This window comes from Bufo bufo, chromosome 2 (genome assembly GCF_905171765.1).
Source record: "Bufo bufo chromosome 2, aBufBuf1.1, whole genome shotgun sequence".
In the NCBI taxonomy this organism is placed as follows: Eukaryota; Metazoa; Chordata; class Amphibia; order Anura; family Bufonidae; genus Bufo; species Bufo bufo.
The window spans coordinates 472,513,414-472,535,987 of NC_053390.1; the positions used below are offsets into that span (position 1 = coordinate 472,513,414).

A 22,574-nucleotide genomic window follows, 5' to 3' on the forward strand; every position below is an offset into this window, starting at 1 on the left:
TATTAAGAGATCTTTTATTATTATTATACGATATAGTCAACACGTTTCTGGGGCAGGATTACCTCCTTCTTCAGGTCTATTTACAGTATGACAGGCTACACAGGGTTTAAAAGCCAGTTTTTGGTGGGATCGGGCGGGGCTTAACAGGAAGGGGTGGGGCTAAGTGAATAGATAAACATATATAGCATATACAGAACATTGGTTACATATATAGATTTAAAATAGTTTTTAAACCCTGTGTAGCCTGTCGTACTGTAAATAGTCCTGACGAACGGGGTAATTCTGCCCCAGAAACGCGTGTAAAATTGTGAAGTTTATTCAATCAAGGTCTAGGCAGCGCCACAGGGGTCCGCAACAATGTTTTTTTAAAGGTTCTTATCTTGTAGACCGCCATATTTAAAGGGGTTCTGCAGTTTGTTTAAACTGATGATCTATCCTCTGAAAAGATCAGCATCTGACTGGCGGGGGTCCGACACCAGGGACCTGCGCCGCTGCTTTCTCAAACCGCTGATCGGCAGGGGTCCCGGGTGTCGGACCCCTCCGATCAGATGCTGATGATCTATCCAGAGGATAGATCATCAGTTTAAACAAACTGCAGAACCCCTTTAACCATCCTGGATGACAGAATAATATTAAAACATGAACCTTCCTTTTTGCCCAAAGTAATTACAAAATGTCATTGCCAACAAGAAATCTCATTACCTTCTTTCTGCCCACAGGCTAAGTCCGACAGAGAAATTAGGTTCTACGACTTAGGCTACTTTCACACTTGCGTTCGGAGCGGATCCGTCTGATGTCTGCACAGACGGATCCGCTCCTATAATGCAAACGATGGTATCCTTTCAGAACGGATCCTTCTGCATTATATTTCAGAAAAAAATCTAAGTGTGAAAGTTAGACGGATCCGTCCAGACTTTGCATTGAAAGTCAATGGGGGACGGATCAGTTTGAAAATTGCACCATATTGTGTCAACTTCAAACAGATCCGTCCCCATTGACACATTGTAAGGCTACTTTCACACTAGCGTTAGGAGCGGATCCGTCTGATGTTTCATCAGACGGATCCGCTCCTAAAATGCAGACGTTCGCATCTGTTCAGAACGGATCCGTCTGCATTAAAACTTAGAAAATTTTCTAAGTATGAAAGTAGCCTGAGCGGATCCGTTCAGACTTTACATTGTAAGTCAATGGGGAACGGATCCGCTTGAAGATTGAGCCATATGGTGTCATCTTCAAGCGGATCCGTCCCCATTGACTTACATTGTAAGTCTGGACGGATCCGCACGGCCAGGCGGACACCCGAACGCTGCAAGCAGCGTTCAGGTGTCCGCTCACTGAGCGGAGCGGAGGCTGAGCGCTGGCAGGCGGATGCATTCTCAGTGGATCCGCCTCCATAGAGAATGCATCAGGGCCGGGCGGCTGCGTTCAGGACCGCTCGTGAGCCCCTTCAAACGGAGCGCACGAGCGGACACCTGAACGCAGGTGTGAAAGTAGCCTAAGTCTGGACGGATCCGTTTGGCTCCGCACGGCCAGGCGGACACCCGAACGCTGCAAGCTGCGTTCGGGTGTCCGCCTGCTGAGCGGAACGGAGGCCAAGCGGAGCCAGACTGAGGCATTCTGAGCTGATCCGCATCCACTCAGAATGCATTGGGGCTGGACGGATGCTTTCGGGGCCGCTTGTGAGAGCCTTCAAACGGTGCTCACAAGCGGAACCCCGAACGCAAGTGTGAAAGTAGCCTAAGACGTCAGGAGATGTGTTTTGGCCTACCTGGAAGTTACTGGACAAATAGTCTGATCGCCTTCTAATTCAATATGCAGGGCAAAACAGAGGTCAGGGCCGGGGGCTTCAAAAATAACTGTCTCCTGTTGGATTAAAATGACTATTGCCATGGCTTACAGGGAAAAGGGTGTCCCCCCTCCTTTGAATCTGAAAGGTTATTCGACAAGAGCTTTATCAACCTCATTGGCAGAAGGTGCCTCTGCTTCCTTGGCCCAAATTTGTCAGGCTGCCCTGGTCCACTCCATCCATTTTCTTTAAACATCACAGACTGGATGTTGTCTCAAATAGGGACCTTTCCTTCGGTCGTAAAGTCTTATCTCCTGTGGTCCCTCCCTAATTTTTGTTTTCTTTGTTAATCCTCCTGCTTAGTGCCGTTAGGGAGGAGTACGGAAAAGATGATAATTACTAGAGATGGCCTTGCGGTTACTTTGCGTGTTCGCGATTCGCCGAACATGCAAACATATGGAGAAATTCACGCCCCCCATATTCTTTTACATTGTGAAGAACTTTGACCCATGACACATCCATCAGGTGGTACAGGACAGCCAATTGAGACATTTCAGCACATGGACATAACCCCTACCTTATAAATAAACCTGATCTGGCCGCCATTTTACATTCAGTGTTTTGCCAGTGTAGGGAGTGGTTGCTGTGTGGAGCAGGGACAGGCTGTTAGGGACACCAAACGCTAGCTAATAGGGCCACAAAAGTCATTTTAAGGGCTAGTATAGGTGTGCTATCGATATGTGTGATACACAGAGGGGTGAGATATACTTATAATATACTTTTATAATGAGTCAAAAACACATAGATCTATATAGTGATCACCTGGAAGTCAGGGGCCTAGGGGCTTACTAGGGCCATTTTTATATAGGGTAAGGTTCCGGACGGGGTCGCTCTTATCAGGGCGGGTGGTCTGTGGTTAGGCTATCAGGGCCAGAATAGCACCCCCCTGTAGGGCAATATCAGGGACAGTTCTTTGCCCACCCTGTCCTTCAATACCACATCATCTTCTAGAGCAGGGATGGATGTTTTTTTGCTTTTCCTCCTGGATTCATCGATGTGCACTGGAACCCCCCTGGATTGTGGTAGGACATATGGTTTCTGATTTGGTGCCGCCGAGCACTTGTTATTGCCTACCACATCTATGCTTTTTGGTTAACTCTAAGATTACATTTATTTTCATTTTGAGGGATATATTTTCCATTCACACGTCCGCAAAATGGGTCCGCATCCGTTCCGCAATTTTACGGAACGGGTGCAGACCCATTCATTTTCAATGGGGCCGGAATGTGCTGTCCGCATTTGCGGATCCGCACTTCCGCATCTGTGCTTCCGTTTCCGCAAAAAAATAAACATGTCCTATTCTTGTCTGCAATTGCAGACAAGATTAGGCATTTTCTATTATAGTGCCGGCGATGTGCGGTCCACAAATTGCGGAATGCACATTGTCGGTGTCCGTGTTTTGCGGATTACGGACGTGTGAATGGACCCTCATAGTAAAATTATTAAAGGTTACGTTTTATCTTCATGTATATGCTAATGGTGGCCTTCCTTGTACAATGTTATAATATACTTTCTATGTTAGAAAGTATATTATAGTGCATTTGTATTGTGCGGCAGTTGTGTGCGGTTCTGCTGCGATACTGCAGGTATATATAGAGGGACAAGCGTTATTGGAACAAATAATTTCTACTGGAGTGATATACCAGTCGTCCCCCAAAAAAACTGATTGAAGCGGGGTGTTATATACCAATATACTTTCTTAATAGTGCATTTGGGTACTGTATAGTGCATTTGCGCGTACGCGAAAATTATATTGCCGATTTTTCGCATTGAAAACAAAAATGAATGGAGATCGCAAATTCGAATAATACATCTGTTATGTCACTGTCCATGTTGTGGGACTATTTGTGCACTTCTTCTAGTAATTATTTCTTGGCTGCAAATATGAGCTGAAGGTTTTTCAGGTTCGCCTGCCATTAAAATGAATGGGACCTGCCGCGAACTTGCGGTTCGCAAACATTTGATCGCGCTCGCGAACCACCCCGGCAGATGTTCGTCCATCACTAATAATTACACTTACCGGTAATTGGATTTTCCATTTAGCCTCCACAACGGCACTGGGAGTTGCCACCCTATGTTATGTTGCGTATTTTGATATTGTTTTTGTTGGGTTTTGCTAATGATGTATATACCTTCTCATCAGAAACATATATAAATATTCCTACTCTGCATCACCTATGTTTCCTTGGATACTTATTGGACAAGGTAAAGGGGAGGAGGCTTTTAAACCTTTGTTTATCCACGTGGTTTCCTGTCCCTGGGAGGCGCGGTACCATCCTGCTTAGTGCCGTTCTGGAGGCTAAATGGAAAATCAATTACCGGTAAGTGTAATTATCATGTTTTATGTTGGCACTTTGGAGACTCAGAAAAACTAAACCCGGGTACCATCTATCTGCCTCCCACAGAGCTGTATAATCACTTTAAAACATGTTATATAGTTGACAGACTCCCTTTAAAGGCTATGTACACCTTTTTGGAGTCAAAATTTTTATGATTGCATTTAACTTATTTTTGGCTAAAAATCTTATTTTCCTGACTCCTCCACAACGGCACTACGTGGATTACCTCGCCTTCTTCAGGGACAGGAAACAGCTTTCGAGCCCAGCCAATAAAGGGCCCCCTCCCTCTTACCTTGTCAGTTGTTTCCTGTCCCTCAGAAGGTCGGGATCTCGAGCACCAGCATTATTTTCGCGCAGCCTTTAGGTTTGTTGTCCCGGCGCTGCCGGAGGGCCGTCGCAGGGGAGAGGATCGCGGGACCCGGTGGTTTGGTCCCTCCTTTCCTTGGTGAAACGCCAGCTGCGCTGGTCACCCCGGGCTGTTCTCCGTGTTTCATGGGAACTGGCGTCTCTGTGCGGCTTGAGGAGGTGTTCCTGGGCCTGGGAACGCCCCCATATTCTTCCCATAGCTGCGGCGCTTGCCTCTGTGACGCGGAGGATCGCTTCATCAGTAGGGGCCGGCGTGATGCGTGGGAGGGGGCGGAGCTTCAATACATAAGGCGGAAGTGCGGGCAGTCGGCGTTCTACCCAGATATTCTGGTCTTGCAGCTCCTAAAGCGCTTCACGAGTGAACCGACGATGCAAGCCGAAGGTGACTCCCCCAAAAAGCCCAGAGATTCCTCCAGGCCTTCTAGCCCGGTAAGCCTCCTCCCTCTCCATGTATGAGGGGTGTTCGTTTGTCAAAGCACTTATATGTACTTGCACCCGGCTTTCTTCTGGTGGTGGTTTCCTAAAAAAAAAAAAAAAAAAAAAAAAAAAAAGGGGGAAGATAGATAAATCCATTCTTGCTGTTTGTGTCTCCTAGGGGAGAGAACCTTCTAAAAAGGAACTATCCATCAGAAGAAAATGTGCTATGTGCAAGAAAACAAATGCTGGGACAAAGTGGTCTCAGAAGAAACCCCTTCCTTGGTGGATACTCTGAGAAATATGATTAAAGAAGTGGGGTCAGCGGTAGAAGCAAAGCTATCTGCCATACAGCCCAGACCTTCTACTTCTAGCACCCCCATTTTGGAGCAAGATTCTGATCTGGATGAAGGAGAAATTTCATCCGGTCCAGACTCTGATATTTCGGAAGACACATATGGTCGACCCCTGTGTTCTGTAGAAGAGACGGAAGCCTTGTTTAAAAATTTCAGAGCTACTATTAATCTGGAAGAAGCGAAAGAGCCACTATTTGTGCAAGATCAGATGTTTGCAGCTCTAGGAGACAAGAAAAAACTTGTTTTTCCTGTCCACGCTAATATTAAGTCCTTAATCCAAAACGAATGGAAAGACCCTGAAAAGAGACAATCCGCCTCAAAAATATTCAAGAGAAAATATCCATTTGGGGAAGAGGACTCTGCCACTTGGGATAAAATGCCTAAGGTGGATGCCCCCGTTGCAAGAATTTCCAAAAAATCTGCCCTACCCTTTGAAGACCTGGGACTTCTTTAATGATCCCATGGATAAAAAATGTGAAAGTCTCCTAAAAAAGACATGGGAATCCTCCACCGCTGTACTGAGACCAAGTATCTCTGCAACCTACACCGCCAGAACCCTGTCTCTTTGGTTGGGACAATTAGAGGAGCATATTGAATCCGGCACGCCTAGAGAAGACTTCCTTGCTTCAATCCCTATACTGAAGCAGGCTGCCAATTTAATCGCTGATGCTTCGACAGACATAGTAAAATTATCTGCCAGAACAGCCGCCCTATCAAACGCTTCACGGAGAGCTATTTGGTTGCGTACCTGGTCAGGTGATACGGCGTCAAAAAATAAACTTTGTTCTCTACCGTGTGAAGGAGACAGAGTTTTTGGCACGGCTCTGGATGACATCTAAGAAAAAGCCTCGGATAGGAAGAAGGGCTTTCCCACTGAATCAAATTTTTTTTTTTTTTTTTTTTACAAAAGACGTTCCTTTCGGCCCCAGAAACGTGGTAGATTTGACCAAAAAAAGGACTCTGGACAATCTTGGCAGTCTACCAGAGGGAAAGGGTTCTTGTTTAACCCCGACAAGTCCACCCGCACATCCTCCCAATGACGCCAGAGGGGCCGTAGGGGGAAGACTCAGGTTTTTCCATTCTGCCTGGGAGAATATTCAAGCTTGCCCCTGGGTACTAGAGGGGATAGAAAATGGATTCAATCTTTATCCCCTAGACCAATATATGGAAAACATAAAACTAAAAGCGGAGAATCAAAAGGCTATGGACCTACAGATATCGCTCCTGCTGGAGAAGAAAGCCATCGTTCCTGTACCAGTGGAAGAACAAAATGAAGGGTTTTATTCACTTATTTTTCTGGTAAAAAAAAAAACGAACGACCCCTTCAGAGAAATTATAAATTTGAAAGCCCTAAACAAGTACATAGTGTACAAAAGGTTCAAGATGGAGTCAATAAAATCAGTGACAAACCTCCTTCAGAAAGACTGTTTCATGGTAATATTAGACCTGGCAAACGCCTATTACCATGTTCCAATCCGAGAGAAAGACTAGAAGTTTTTGAGGACGGCAGTATGGTTCAAAGGGTCCCTATGTCACTACCAGTTCCAGGTTCTTCCATTTGGCCTCAGTTCAGCTCCAAGACTATTCACGAAGGTCATGACTGAAGTGGCAAAACATTTTTATCTGGCAGGGATCCTATTGATCCCATACTTGGACGATTTTTTGATTGCGGCTCCATCGGAAGACCTCTTGTTTTGTCATCTTCAGATTATACAGAAGACCCTGACCAACCTAGGATGGATGATCACCAAAGAAAAATGTCTACTTCCCTCAAAAAGAATGACATTTTTGGGAGTTCTACTGGACTCAATACTGATGTCTGTCTTCCTTCCTTCCTTCCTTCCTTCCTTCCAGAGCAAAAACAGGACACCTTGATTTCCAGCATCAAGAATTTCCGGAGACAGAAGCGTTCCCCCCTCCGGAAAATAATGACAATCCTGGGTCTTATGACTTCAACAATTTAGTCGGTAAAATAAGCCCAGCACCATACAAGAGAGCTCCAGTCCTTTCTTTTGGAGAGCTGGGACAAAAAACAAACCTTAAACAAAATAATAAAAATTCCATCTCTTGTAAAGACATCCTTATCTTGGTGGATGAATCGAACAAATCTTTCCCGAGGCGTGGCCTGGAAACCGACAAATCAAGTAGTCATCACTACGGATGCCAGCCAACACGGGTGGGGAGCCCACATGGGAAAACGGTTGCAGAAGGGTCTATGGGAATATCACCTACGACAAGCCTTGTCAAACTTGAGAGAGCTGACAGCAGTATGGGAAGCCCTAAAAGCCTTTGCCCCTTTAATCCTCCTGAAGAATGTAAAGATCCTATCAGACAATTCAACGACTGTAGCCTACCTGAACAAGCAGGGGGGAACAAGGAGTCGCTCCCTTTCCTTGGTGACAAGGAAAATCCTAAGATGGGCAGAGAAAAATCTACTGTCTCTATCCGCAACCCATGTGAGGGGAAAAGAAAATCAAGTGGCGGACTTCCTCAGCAGAGACCGACTAAGGGCAGGAGAATGGACTCTGAACAAAAGGGTCTTCAAACAGATCTGTTCCAGATGGGGCACTCCAAGTGTCGACCTGTTTTGCCACAAGGAAAAACACACAGGTCAGGGACTTTTTCTCCCTCTCAGTCCTAGATTGCCCCTTGAGTGTGGACGCCGTGTCAACACCTTGTCCCCAGCAACAACTTTATGCCTCTCCCCCCCCCCCCCCCTTTCCCCTGATACAAAAGGTATTCGCCAAGATCATGGAGGAAAATGCCCAGATCATACTGATAACTCCGTTCTGGCCTAGAAGATCATGGTTCCCAGTCCTAAAAAACCTTGCAGGGGAAGACTTTTGGATCCTCCCTCCCCAACCGGATCTATTGTCTCAGGACCCAGTTTTTCATCCCAGAGTCACCCAGCTTCACTTAACAGCCTGGAGGCTGAAAGGAGTATACTAAAGAGGGAAAGTTTTTTTCAGAGGCAGTAATAACCACCCTTTTGCAAAGTAGAAAACCTGTTACATCAAGAATATATCTGAGAGCCTGGGAAGCCTTTCTGAGGTTTAGTGGCGGCAAATATGACCCTTCCGGAGAACCTCAGGTGGCGCTAATCCTGGACTTCCTTCAAGCAGGACTAGATAAGGGACTATCTGTAAGTACCCTAAAAGTACAGGTAGCAGCTTTAAGTGTGTTTTTTAAATACCAAGATATCAGACATAAATGTTATCAAAAGGTTCCTTAGGGGGGCAAGTAGAATCCGCCCAAAATTAAGATCTTCAGTTCCGCCCTGGGATTTAAATCTGGTACTATCCAGATTAATGTATCCACCCTTTGAACCTATAGCTGAAATCCCCTTGAGAACATTGACCCTCAAGACAGTTTTTTTGTTAGCCATCACTATGGCAAGAAGAGTAGGGGAGATTCAGGCCTTTTCTATCCTACCTCCTTATCTTAGGATTCTAGAGGATAGACTCATATTGAAACATGCTCCTGAATTTCTGCCTAAAGTTGTAACAAAGTTCTACTGTCAACAGGAAGTTACTCTTCCCTCCTTCTGTTCCCAGGCGTACTCTGAGATGGAAAAATTATTTCATAACATAGACGTTAGGAGATGCATCCTACAATATATGGAGGCCACGAAAGATCTAAGGAAATCAAACCAGCTACTTGTACAATATCTGAGTCTACATCGTGGACAGGCAGCTAGCAAGACTTCCATCTCAAGATGGATCAAGGCCTGCATTGTCCTAGCCTATGAAACGGAAGGGCTAGCTCCTCCACCCTTGTTGAGAGCCCACTCCACCAGGGCATTGGCCACATCCTGGGCTGAAGGGGCCTCGGCCTCGATAGAAGAAATATGTCGGGCAGCCACATGGTCCAATCCTCGCACCTTTTTTAAACATTAGAGATTGGACGTCTCTACAAATAGAGACTTGTCCTTTGGACGCAAAGTCCTGTCGGGAGTTGTCCCACCCTGATCATGTCTTTTATATTATTGCTCCACGTAGTGCCGTTGTGGAGGCGTCAGGAAAAAATAATTACTCTTACCGGTAATTGGATTTTCCTTTAGCCTCCACAACGGCACGAGGAATTCCCCCCCCCCCTCCCCCCCAAAAAATAAAAAAAATATAATTTCGAATATTTAGCATTTTCGATTCTATTACGCTCAGGAGAATTAATCCTAACCTCGTATGTTGAACGATATTGTTATTGATGTTATTTACTTCATTAAATTTGAATTGTTGCATCTATCTTTGAGTACTAGGTTACTAATTGACAAGGTAAGAGGGAGGGGGCCCTTTATTGGCTGGGCTCGAAAGCTGTTTCCTGTCCCTGAAGAAGGCTGGGTAATCCACGTAGTGCCGTTGTGGAGGCTAAAGGAGAATCCAATTACCGGTATGAGTAATTATTATTTTTTCAATTGTCCTTTATTAAAAATATTGAGCTGTTCAGTCACAAAGGGGTTAACTTTTTTTAAATTGTGTGACGGGCACTTTCACTTTGTCATCTAATTACCCTTATTTCATAAATACTTATTTAAAGAGGGCCTTTCAGTTGTAAAAACTATGTGAACTAAGTATACTGCCATGTAGAGCGGCGCCCGGGGATCTCACTGCACTTACTATTATCCCCGGGCGCCGCTCCGTTCTCCTGTTATGCTTTCCGGTACCTTTGCTCCTTAAGTTATAGTAGGCGTGTCTTCCCTTGTCCTGTGGGCATCTCCTTCTCCTAGGCTGCAGCGCTGGCCAATCGCAGCGCACAGCTCACAGCCTGGGAGGTTTTTTTCTCCCAGGCTGTGAGCTGTGCGCTGCGATTGGCCAGCGCTACAGCCTAGGAGAAGGAGACGCCCACAGGACAAGGGAAGACCCGCCTACTATAACTTAAGGAGCAAAGGTACCGGAGCCTATAACGGGAGAACGTAGCGGCGCCCGGGGATAATAGTAAGTGCAGTGAGATCCCCGGGCGCCGCTCTACATGGCAGCATACTTAGTTCACATAGTTTTTACAACTGAAAGGTCCTCTTTAAGCCACATTCTTATCAATAAGATAAGGATTGAGCTTTAATGAGTGTTTATGATGTGAGAGGGCAAAGATAAGAAGTCCATCTGCTCCTCAGATAACGTAAAGGACAAAAAATCCACAGGCAGCTAATAGAGCATGTCAGCTCTGTACAGAAAAAAGGATTCCATATTGTTAATAAAGACCAATTGAAAAAATGATTTTAGCTTAAAATAATTATAATGCAATAATTAAAAAAAGAATTGCCCCCAAAGGTGTACATAGCCTTTAACCCCTTAAGGACTTAGGGCGTACCGGGTACCGGTACGTCTTAAGTTTAAATCGCGATTGCAGCGCCGCGGGGGTTAATCCGAACAGGATGCCGGCTGAAATCATTCAGCCAGCATCCTGTCACAACGCCAGGGGGGGTCAGGTGACCCCCCCCCGTATCAGCGATCGCCGCAAACCGCAGGTCAATTCAAACCTGCGGTTTGCTGCAGTTTCTGATTGGACTGCGGGGATCAGAAACTTTTAAAATGCCCAAAATGTTGATTTTTCACCCCCCTCCCTGCACCCCTCAATGATTTTATGCCGGTGGGTGTTGCCGGGGGGGGGGTTTGCAGGCGGTGCGGCAGGCGGGCGGTGCGGCCTCTTGAATATTCATTGGTGGCCAGTGGGTATACCAGAGTGTCAGCACACTGACCGCTGTATGGAAAAGGTTAACAGCCAGGGTCAGGGAGCTCCCTCCCTCTCCCATCGGGGGGGCTGCTGTGCCTTGCAGCCCCCAGACAGGATGGGGTCACAGAGGGAGGGAGCCCCCCTCCTTACCCTTCCCTGTCTGCTCAGTTGTGGCCACAACTGAGCAGACGGGGAAGGTTCCTATGGCAACAGGACGCCTTCTCAGGCATCCTGCTGTCCATGGTGCTGAAGGCATAGATCTGTTCAGACAAAGTGTAAGTACAATACAATACACTATATAGTGTACTGTATTATACAGACATCAGACCCACTGGATCTTCAAGAACCAAGTGGGTCTGGATCAAAAAAAAGTGAAAAAAGTTAAGATAAAAAAAAAACATTTAGCACGGAATAAAAAAAAAAAAAATACACTACACATATTAGGTATCGCTGCGTCCGTAACTACCTGATCTATAAAACGGTTATGTTACTTTCCCTGCACGGTGAACGCCATAAAAATAATTTAAAGAAAACCTATGAGAAAATTGAAATTTTGCCCACCTTGCTTCCCAATAAAGGTAATGAAATTGATCAAAAAAGTTGCATGTACGCCAAAATAGTACCAATCAAACCGTCATCTCATCCCGCAAAAATCATACCCTACCCAAGATAATCGCCCAAAAAACGGAAAAAACTATGGCAAAGAGACTATGGAAACACTAAAACATGATTATTATTTTTTTGTTTCAAAAATGAAATTATTGTGTAAAACTTACCTAATATGTATACTTTTTATTTATGTATCGCCGCGTCCGTATCGACCGGCTCTATAAAAATATCACATGACCTAACCCCTCAGATGACCACCATAAAAACGGTGTAAAAAAAAAGCTATTTTTTTGTCATCTTACGTCACAAAAAGTGTAATAGCAAGCGATCAAAAAGTCATATGCACCCCATAGTGCCAATCAAGCCATCATCTCATCCCACAAAAAATGAGACCCTACCTAAGATAATCGCCCAAAAACTGAAAAAACTATGGCTCAGACTATGGAGACACTAAAACATGATTATTATTTTTTTTGTTTCAAAAATGAAATCGTTGTGTAAAACTTGCATAAATAAAAAAATTGTATACATATTAGATATCACCGCGTCCGTGACAACCTGCTCTATAAAAATAACAAATGATCTAGCCTGTCAAATGAATTTTGTAAATAACAAAAATAAAACGGTGCCAAAAAAGCTATTTCTTGTTATCTTGCCTCACAAAAAGTGTAATATAGAGCAACTAAAAATCATATGTACCCTAAACTAGTACCAACAAAACTGCCACCCTATCCCGTAGTTTCTAAAATGGAGTCACTTTTTTGGAGTTTCTACTCTATGGGTACATCAGGGGGGCTTCAAATGGGACATGGTGTCAAAAAAACAGTCCAGCAAAATCTGCCTTCCAAAAACCGTATGGCATTCCTTTCCTTCTGCGCCCTGCCGTGTGCCTGTACAGCAGTTTACGACCACATATGGGGTGTTTCTGTAAACTACAGAATCAGGGCCATAAATAATGAGTTTTGTTTGGCTGTTAACCCTTGCTTTGTAACTGGAAAAAAAATTATAAAAATGGAAAATCTGACAAAAAAGTGAAATTTTCTCTATTTTCCATTAATTCTTGTGGAACACCTAAAGGGTTAACAACGTTTGTAAAATCAGTTTTGAATACCTTGACGGGTGTCTTTTCTAGAATGGGGTTATTTTTGGGTGCTTTCTGTTATGTAAGCCTCACAAAGTGACTTCAGACCTGAACTGGTCCTTAAAAAGTGGGCTTTTGAAAATTTCTGAAAAATTTCCAGACTTGCTTCTAAACTTCTAAGCCTTGTAACATCCCTAAAAAATAAAATGTCATTCCCAAAATTATCTAAACATGAAGTAGACATATGGGGAATGTAAAGTAATTGAGAAATTGAAACTTGGAAATTTTGCCAATTTTTCAAAGTTTTTGGTAAATTTGGTATTTTTTAAATAAAAAAAATATATTTTTTAACTTCATTTTACCAGTGTCATGAAGTACAATATGTGACGAAAAAACTATCTCAGAATGGCCTGGATAAGTCAAAGCGTTTTAAAGTTATCACCACATAAAGTGACAATGGTCAGATTTGAAAAAAATGGCCTGGTCCTTAAGGTGAAAATGAGCCTGTTCCGTAAGGGGTTAAAGGGAACCTGTCACCTCCTAAATGTATGTAAACCCGCCAGCAGTACCTCAGGATAGCCCGCAGTGTGATTCATAGTTTTCATCCTGCATTCCGATGCTGCATAAGGTCAGAAAACGATCTTTTATCCTCAGTCTGCGCTTATTTGCATGTCAGCTTGAAGTCAAGGGGGCAGCGGCCTCCTTGCTTCAAGTCAAGGTAACCACGTCCCCTCTTGCCTTTGAGTGACAGCTCGCAATTCGGCTTCGCTTTCCCAAGTCTCGTGCATGTGTGGTGCCCTCTGTTTTACTGCGCGATCCCATGTCAGGGCATGGGATCGCACAGTAAAATAGAGGGCACTGCGCAGGCGTGAGACTTGGGAAAGCAAAGCCAAGTTGCGAGCTGTTGGTGCACTCCTTTTCACTTTCTTGCACAGCCAGTTTCAGGACGTCTACAGGGAAGATTAGTGCAGGAAATGGGAAAGGATGTGGCACCCAACCAGAACATTTGCCAGCTACTTTGGAAATCCAAAAGATCTTCCCCTTTTCCAGACGTCTCCTGGACATATGCCTATAGTTTGAATATATGGTATTAACATGTTGCCCACGGTGCACACAGGATACATATTTATACACACTTGAAAAAATAGATGCAGATTTACTCAAATGCATATGTACACACACAGGATCTGTTCAGAGCAAAACTTATGGTTTTCCATGCAAGTTCAATCAGTTTTTTTCTATGTTCAGTATGTGCACTTTTTCAGTCTAAATTGTATCTGGATTGCATGAGTGTTTTTCACGCTCTTGAAGCAAAACTGGATACAATCCGGTCGGAAAAAACGCACACACTGAACGCAGTTGCGGAAAAAACCGATTGAGGTTGCAGCTAAAACCATCAGTGTTTTCCTGAACAGACCCTGACACAATGCCTATCGATAGTGTGAAAGAGGCCAGAACGTGAGCAGGGTCCTGCAGAGGACATGGATATAATCAGCACACAGACATCAAACACTGAAATGTTTTCGCAGGCATGCAGCAGACCACTCTGACATCCTAATGTGTCAATGACAGTTGCTCCCTCTCAACTCCCTACACAAATATTTATCCAGCAGCAGTCAAATTATTACTTTCTATGTAAAGTGCCAACCCCCTCCTTCCTGGTGCCCTCGAGGCACATGCCCTCAAGTACCTTGTTATAAATACAGTGGGCCCTCATAACAGGTTGACTAACCCTTTTACACCTCTGGAATCTGATACACTGTATAAACTGTATTTTGTGAAATGGCTGCTTTTATTTTATATAACATTGGCATCATTAAAGGGAACCTGTCACCGTGATTTTAGGTATAATGCTGAGGACATGGGTTGCTAGATGGCCACTAGCACATCCGCAATATCCAGTCCCCATAGCTCTGTGTGCTTTTATTGTGTATAAAAACCAATTTGATACATATGCAAATTAACCTGAGATGAGTCAGAGCTTGAAAATATGACTCTTCTCTGGTCACACAAGTAAGATATGACTCTTTTATGTTAATTTGCATATGTATCAAATCGTTTTTTTTACACAATAAAAGCACACAGAGCTATGGGGACTGGGTATTGCGGATGTGCTAGCGGCCATCTAGCAGCCCATGTCCTCAGCTCTGTACACCAAATCCCGGTGACAGGTTCCCTTTAAAGGAACCTGTCATATCCTTATCACTGCTAAAGTTGCTGCCTTTAATTTACAGTTGAATGTATTCGGCTTATTCGTGAGCACCCTCACCCTCAACCCACATGGGAATGATTGGGTAGTGTTCTCCTTAGTTTTCCCTCGCCAGGCCGGATGGGAGAGCAGGAGCTCATAAATAAGCCTGACTCTTCTCTGGAGCACACTGCTAAACAGTAAATTCTAACTTTATATTATCAAATGATTGACAGACCACTGATCTAAGTGATGGCACCATAAGGGAGGCGAAAGGTTTCCTTCAAACTTAAACAATGTATGGCATTCCATCAATGTTCCTGTTACCTCCAGAATCAGGTTCAAACTAGGCATACCTCCATAGTGCCCCAAAATATAACCATACCTTTCTTGTGAAATGATGTTCCTCTAATCCTGAGAAATTAATAATCTTATGCAAGAAAGGTTTTTGGTGCGCCATAACACTGCCATAATGCTGCCCAGCTTCTCCCACTCTTTATTTGATTGACAGTCCCTAAGATTTCAGAGCCAGTAGTGATGAGGCAGGGGATGCCATGTGCACTGAACTGAATGGCCCTTCCCACAATACACAAACCTTTTATTTGCATAAAAATAAAATGAAACATATCCACGGTTTCACAATTAAAGGGAACCTGTCACCGGGATTTTGTGTATATAGCTGAGGACATGGGTTGCTAGATGGCCGCTAGCACATCCGCAATATCCAGTCCCCATAGCTCTGTGTGCTTTTATTGTGTATAAAAAACGATTTGATACATATGCAAATTAACCTGAGATGAGTCCTGTCCCTGACTCATCTCACGTACAGGACTCATCTCAGGTTAATTTGCATATGTATCAAATCGTTTTTTTTACACAATAAAAGCACACAGAGCTATGGGGACTGGGTATTGCGGATGTGCTAGCGGCCATCTAGCATCCCTTGTCCTCAGCTATATACACAAAATCCAGGTGACAGGTTCCCTTTAAGGTTTGTTTTTCAGGACCCTGAACCTACATAGCGGTGTGCTTATGTTGAAACTGATTTTGGGGGTGACTTTTCAATCTAAAGTCTCTGTATGTTTTAATATTATAATTTTTTTTTTTACAGTAGATATTTTTGTTTTTACATTCATTCTAGAGTCCGGCTCTGTATTCATCATGGGACCAGAAACAACACCATCTCAGAATTCAGGCTGTAAGATCATGACATTTAGACCCACATGGGAAGAGTTTCAGGATTTTGGCAAATACATTGCTTACATAGAAACTCAGGGAGCACACAGAGCTGGTCTTGCTAAGGTAAGTGCTCATTTGGGGGCGTTTTCACATGTGGTAGATTTTGTTGCAGAAATGCTGCCAAATAACCCAATTCAGGTGCGATTTGCAGAAATTTCTATAACAAAATCCGCTGCATGTGAAGATACCCTTATAGTGTTGTGGCAAAAAGGTTTGGCAGTATCATTGGATATCACTGACAATTGAGGCCCCTTTACATGGGCCAATCATCAGGGCAATTATATGGAAAGAATGGTCGTTCCCAATAATTACCCTGTGGAAAGGTGCCGCTGATCAGTCAATGAACGAGCAAATTCTCAGTCACTTCTGAGGTCACCTAAATAATGGATTCTGGGCAGAAGATTTGTGCTGTCTAAACAATGCTCTGTTTCCCTAAAGCAATGATTCTCTATGGGAACAATCGCTTGTCCCCGTACAGAGGAGATGACTGTTGCAGGTAAATGCAGCAGGGATTATCATCCCTGATAATTGCCTTCAAAGTTCTATTATAACAGTATACCCGTGTTACTCAGTCATATCTTTAGAGGACCTGTCTCCACTCCTGTCATGTCTGTTTTAGTAAATACTTCTAACCCTTAACAGTCTGATACTGTCAGTCTAAAGGGCCCCTTACACAGGACGAGAATCTGCCAGATAATCGCTAATGAGTGATCATAGGATAGTGAGCGAAATGCTTGTTCGTCGGGTAATTTAATTGTTTTTTGTACGGACCTAAATCATCATATGCCAGCAGCAGATTGTGCTGTCTAAACTACATCTGCTGCTGGCAAACTGATATGGCATTAGTGATCAATCCTCTCCATACTGTGGAGGAGATCGCTGCATGTAAATGCAGCAGTCTCCTTCACTGACGAGCAGTCACTTGCCAGGAAGGAACGGTTGCCTGCTGAATTATCCAGTCTAAAAGGACCTTTAGGCCATTTTTACACAGTCAGTATTTTGTCACTATATTGTGTCCGTATTTGTAAGCCAAAACTAGCAGTGGAATCTACTAAGACAAATTATACTGGAAAGATCGATCTCTTCTGTGGTTTGGGCTTGTTCCACGTTTTGGCTTACAAATACTGATCTAATAAGGACTGTGTGAAAATGGCCTTAGGCAGTGTTGGGACACCCCCCAGGTGCTAACTTAGTAGTGAATTTATTCATAGGAGGAATAGCTGAAGAAGGCTCTAAGAAAAGATGTTGCTAAAGTGAGAGGTGGCAGGTCCTCTTTAATAGACATTGTTTAGTAATATACTTTAGTGTGACACAAAATGCGACATTATACTTTAATGGGACACAAGATTAGAAGCGTGAACATTTAGTGCCAGTGGGATTATCTATATAAACTAAGAAAATCTCTTGTGTGTAGTCAAAGCATGTCTGCAGGCTTTTATTGCTCCTGCAGTAGGATTTAGGCTACTTTCACACTGGCATTTCTGGGTCCGCTTGTGAGATCCATTTCAGGGCTCTCATAAGCGGCCCAAAACAGATCAGTTCAGCCCTAATGCATTCTGAATGGATAAGGATTCGTTCAGAATGCATCAGTTTGGCTGCGTTTGGTCTCTGTTGCGCTTTTGAGGCGGACACTAAAACGCAGCTTGCAGCGTTTTGATGTCCGCCTGACGATGCGGAGCCAAACGAATCCGTCCTGACTTAGGCCTCATGCACACGACCGTTGTGTGCATCTGTGGCCGTTGTGCCGTTTTCAGTTTTTTTTTCGCGGACCCATTGACTTTCAATGGGTCCGTGGAAAAATCGGAAAATGCACCGTTTTGCAGCCGCATCCGTGATCCGTGTTTCCTGTCCGTCAAAAAAAAAAATGACCTGTCCTATTTTTTTGACGGACAACGGTTCACGGACCCATTCAAGTCAATGGGTCCGTGAAAGAACACGGATGCACACAAGATTGGCATCTGCGTCCGTGATCCGTGGCCGTAGGTTACTTTCATACAGACGGACCCGAAGATCCGTCTGCATAAAAGCTTTTTCTGAGCTGAGTTTTCACTTCGTGAAAACTCAAGTCCGACAGTATATTCTAACACAGAGGCGTCCCCATGGTGATGGGGACGCTTCTAGTTAGAATATACTACGAACTGTGTACATGACTGCCCCCTGCTGCCTGGCAGCACCCGATCTCTTACAGGGGGCTGTGATCCGCACAATTAACCCCTCAGGTGCTGCACCTGAGGGGTTAATTGTGCATATCATAGCCCCCTATAAGAGATCAGGGGGCAGACCCCCCTCCCTCCCCAGTTTTAATTTCATTGGCGGCCAGTGTGCGCCCCCCCCCCCCCCCTATTGTAATATCATTGGTGGCCAGTGTGCGGCCTCCCCCGGCCCCCCCCCCTATTGTAATATCATTGGTGGCCTGTGTGCGGCCTCCCCCGGCCACCCCCCCTCCCTCTATTGTAATATCATTGGTGGCCAGTATGCGGCCCCCCCCCCTCTATTGTATTAATATCATTGGTGGCCAGTGTGCAGCCTCGCCTTCCCCCCCCCCCCCCCGGTCATTGGTGGCAGCGGAGATTCCGATCGGAGTCCCAGTTTAATCGCTCTGGGGCTCCGATCGGTAACCATGGCAACCAGGACGCTACTGCAGGCCTGGTTGCCATGGTTACTTAGCAATATTACAATATTAGAAGCATCATACTTACCTGCTGCGCTGTCTGTGTCCGGCCGGGAGCTCCTCCTACTGGTAAGTGACAGGTCTGTGCGGCGCATTGCTTAATGATCTGTCACTTACCAGTAGGAGGAGCTCCCGGCCGGACACAGACAGCGCAGCAGCCAGCAGGTAAGTATGATGCTTCTAATATTGTAATATTGCTAAGTAACCATGGCAACCAGGCCTGCAGTAGCGTCCTGGTTGCCATGGTTACCGATCGGAGCCCCAGAGCGATTAAACTGTGACTCAGATCGGAATCTCCGCTGCCACCAATGATCGGGCGGGGGAGAGAGGGGAGGCTGCACACTGGCCACCAATGATAATACAATAGAGGGAGGGGGGGCGACTGAGGCCGCACACTGGCCACCAACGAAATTACAATGGAGGGGGGTCGACTGAGGCCGCACACTGGCCACCAATGATATTACAATAGAGGGGGGGCCGCACACTGGACACCAATGATATTACAATAGAGGGGGGGCCGCACTCTGGCCACCAATGATATTCAAACTGGGGAGTGAGGGGGGTCTGCCCCCTGCTGCCTGGCAGCCCCTGATCTCTTACAGGGGGCTATGATACGCACAATTAACCCCTTCAGGTGCGGCACCTGAAGGGTTAATTGTGCTGATCACAGCCCCTTGTAAAAGATCGGGTGCTTCCAGGCAGCAGGGGGCAGTCATGTACACAGTTCGTAGTATATTCTAACTAGAAGCGTCCCCATCACTATGGGAACGCCTCTGTGTTAGAATATACTGTTGGATCTGAGTTTCACGATGTAACTCAAATCCGATGGTATATTCTAACATAGAGGCGTTCCCATGGTGATGGGGACGCTTCAAGTTAAAATATACCATCGGATTGGATAAAACTCCGACCCTATGGTATATTAACTCCTGACTTTACATTGAAAGTCAATGGGGGACTGATCCATTTGAAATTGCACCATATTGTGTCAACGTCAAACGGATCCGTCCCCATTGACTTGCATTGTAATTCAGGACGGATCCGTTTGGCTCCGCACTGCCAGGCGGACACCAAAACGACTTTTTTTTTCATGTCCGTGGATCCTCCAAAAATCAAGGAAGACCCACGGACGAAACAACGGTCACTGATCACGGAAAAAAGGAACCCGTTTTTGCGGACCGCAAAAAAAAAAAACGGTCGTGTGCATGAGGCCTTACAATGTAAGTCAATGGTGGACGGATCCGTTTTCACTGAGACAATATGGTGCAATTGAAAACTGATCCGTCCCCCATTGACTTTCAATGTAAGTCAAGACAGATCAGTTTTGACTTAGACTTTTTTTTTTAAATGAATAATGCAAACGGATCCGTTATTAACGGATACAAGTGTTTGCATTATCGGTGCGGATCCGTCTGTGCAGATACAAGACGGATCCGCACCGAACGTAGGTGTGAAAGTAGCCTAAAGGGGTTGTCAACATTTGGGGGCCTTTTTGCCTGATCCCCTGCCCTCCTATGTTGGACCTTCGGAAGGAAGCATTATTTCCAGCTCCTTTGGAAAACTGGGATACAACTGTGACATGTCCCTCATGTTTCACGTGACCAAAGGACATAATGTATGGGGTACCAGTCACTGCTGCAGCTGTACACGTGACTCTTGTCAAACAAGATGTTCACAAGCAGGATTGCAGTACGTCAGTGGCAGCGGCACACCAAAGGATCCGGAACCCAGTGATGGACAGCAGGTAACTCTGTTTCCCTCTGCGGGTCTGGCAATGTGATGAGAAAGTCAGGCTGCAAGGCCCCCGAATATGGACAACTCCTTTTAAAAGACGCACCCCCATCCACAAAAATATATTCTCTAGCCCATTAGAAAGGTACAGTACAGACCAAAAGTTTGGACACACCTTCTCATTCAAAGAGTTTTCTTTATTTTCTTTATTTTCATGACTATGAAGGCATCAAAACTATGAATTAACACATGTGGAATTATATACATAACAAACAAGTGTGAAACAACTGAAAATGTGTCATATTCTAGGTTCTTCAAAGTAGCCACCTTTTGCTTTGATTACTGCTTTGCACACTCTTGGCATTCTCTTGATGAGCTTCAAGAGGTAGTCCCCTGAAATGGTCTTCCAACAGTCTTGAAGGAGTTCCCAGAGATGCTTAGCACTTGTTGGCCCTTTTGCCTTCACTCTGCGGTCCAGCTCACCCCAAACCATCTCGATTTGGGTTCAGGTCCGGTGACTGTGGAGGCCAGGTAATCTGGCGCAGCACCCCATCACTCTCCTTCATGGTCAAATAGCCCTTACTTTCAAAGTTTTTTCCCAATTTTTTGACTGACTGACTGACCTTCATTTCTTAAAGTAATAATGGCCACTCGTTTTTCTTTAGGCTACTTTCACACTAGCGTTCGGAGCGGGTCCGTCTGATGTTTCATCAGACTGATCCGCTCCTATAATGCAGACGTTTGCATCCGTTTAGAACGGATCCGTCTGCATTATAACTTAGAAAAAGTGTGAAAGTAGCCTGAGCGGATCCGCCCCCATTGACTTTCAATGTAAAGTCTGGACGGATCCGTTTGAAGATTGAGCCATATAGTGTCATCTTCAAATGGATCCGTCCCCATTGACTTACATTGTAAGTCTGGACGGATCCGCTTGCCTCCGCACGGCCAGGCGGACACCCGAACGCTGTAAGCAGCGTTCAGGTGTCCGCTCGCTGAGCGGAGCGGAGGCTGAACGCTGGCAGACTGATGCATTCTCAGCGGATCCGCCTCCACTGAGAATGCATTAGGGCTGGACGGCTGCGTTCAGGGCCGCTTGTGAGCCCCTTCAAACGGAGCTCACGGGCGGACACCCGAACGCAGGTGTGAAAGTAGCCTTACTTAGCTGCTTTTTTCTTGCCATAATACAAATTCTAACAGTCTATTCAGTAGGACTATCAGCTGTGTATCCACCTGACTTCTCCTCAACGCAACTGATGGTCCCAACCCCATTTATAAGGCAAGAAATCCCACTTATTAAACCTGACAGGGCACACCTGTGAAGTGAAAACCATTTCAGGGGACTACCTCTTGAAGCTCATCAAGAGAATGCCAAGAGTGTGCAAAGCAGTAATCAAAGCAAAAGGTGGCTACTTTGAAGAACCTAGAATACGACATATTTTCAGTTGTTTCACACTTGTTTGTTATGTATATAATTCCACATGTGTTAATTCATAGTTTTGATGCCTTCATAGTCATGAAAATAAAGAAAACTCTTTGAATGAGAAGGTGTGTCCAAACTTTTGGTCTGTACTGTATATATATATATATGTATGTGTGTGTGTCTATCTCTCTATCTCTCCATCTCTCTCTCCAAATTTGGCACACAGATACATCAGGTGTACGGGAAGCTCGCAGGTCCTACTCCAGGTTGCCATAACAACTGATCACAGGTTTTAGAAGTTAGCAGGTCCTTAAATATTCAGTCATATGACGGCACAACTACACTGCTACATGCATGGGGGGCAGGGGCCACTATTAAATGGACGGCTGCTGTGGAGGTCACTATTAAAGGGGCAGGCACTACAGGGGTCACTGTTAAAGGGACGGGTACTGTGGAGGTCACTGTTAAAGGGGTATCCACTATGAAAGTCACTGATAAAGGGACGGCCACTGTGGGGGTCACGGTTAAAGGGGCGGTCACTGTTAAAGGGGCGGCCACGGTGCGGGTCACTGTTAAAGGGGCGGTCACTGTTAAAGGGGCGGGCACGGTGGGGGTCACGGTTAAAGGGTGGTCACTGTTAAAGGGGT

The 22,574-nt window shown here is 45.0% G+C and overlaps 1 protein-coding gene across 2 annotated transcripts in view; it reads left to right on the forward strand.

Annotated features, from left to right (window-relative positions):
• Positions 1–22,574, forward strand: part of KDM4B (lysine demethylase 4B) — a 179,790-nt gene that overhangs the window by 25,793 nt on the left and 131,423 nt on the right. For both annotated transcript variants that reach the window (XM_040417739.1, XM_040417740.1), the window contains exon 2: positions 16,008–16,168. In XM_040417739.1, coding sequence (XP_040273673.1) covers positions 16,028–16,168 — 141 coding nt within the window. In that variant the 5' untranslated portion in view covers positions 16,008–16,027. The remainder of the gene's footprint in view (positions 1–16,007; positions 16,169–22,574) is intronic.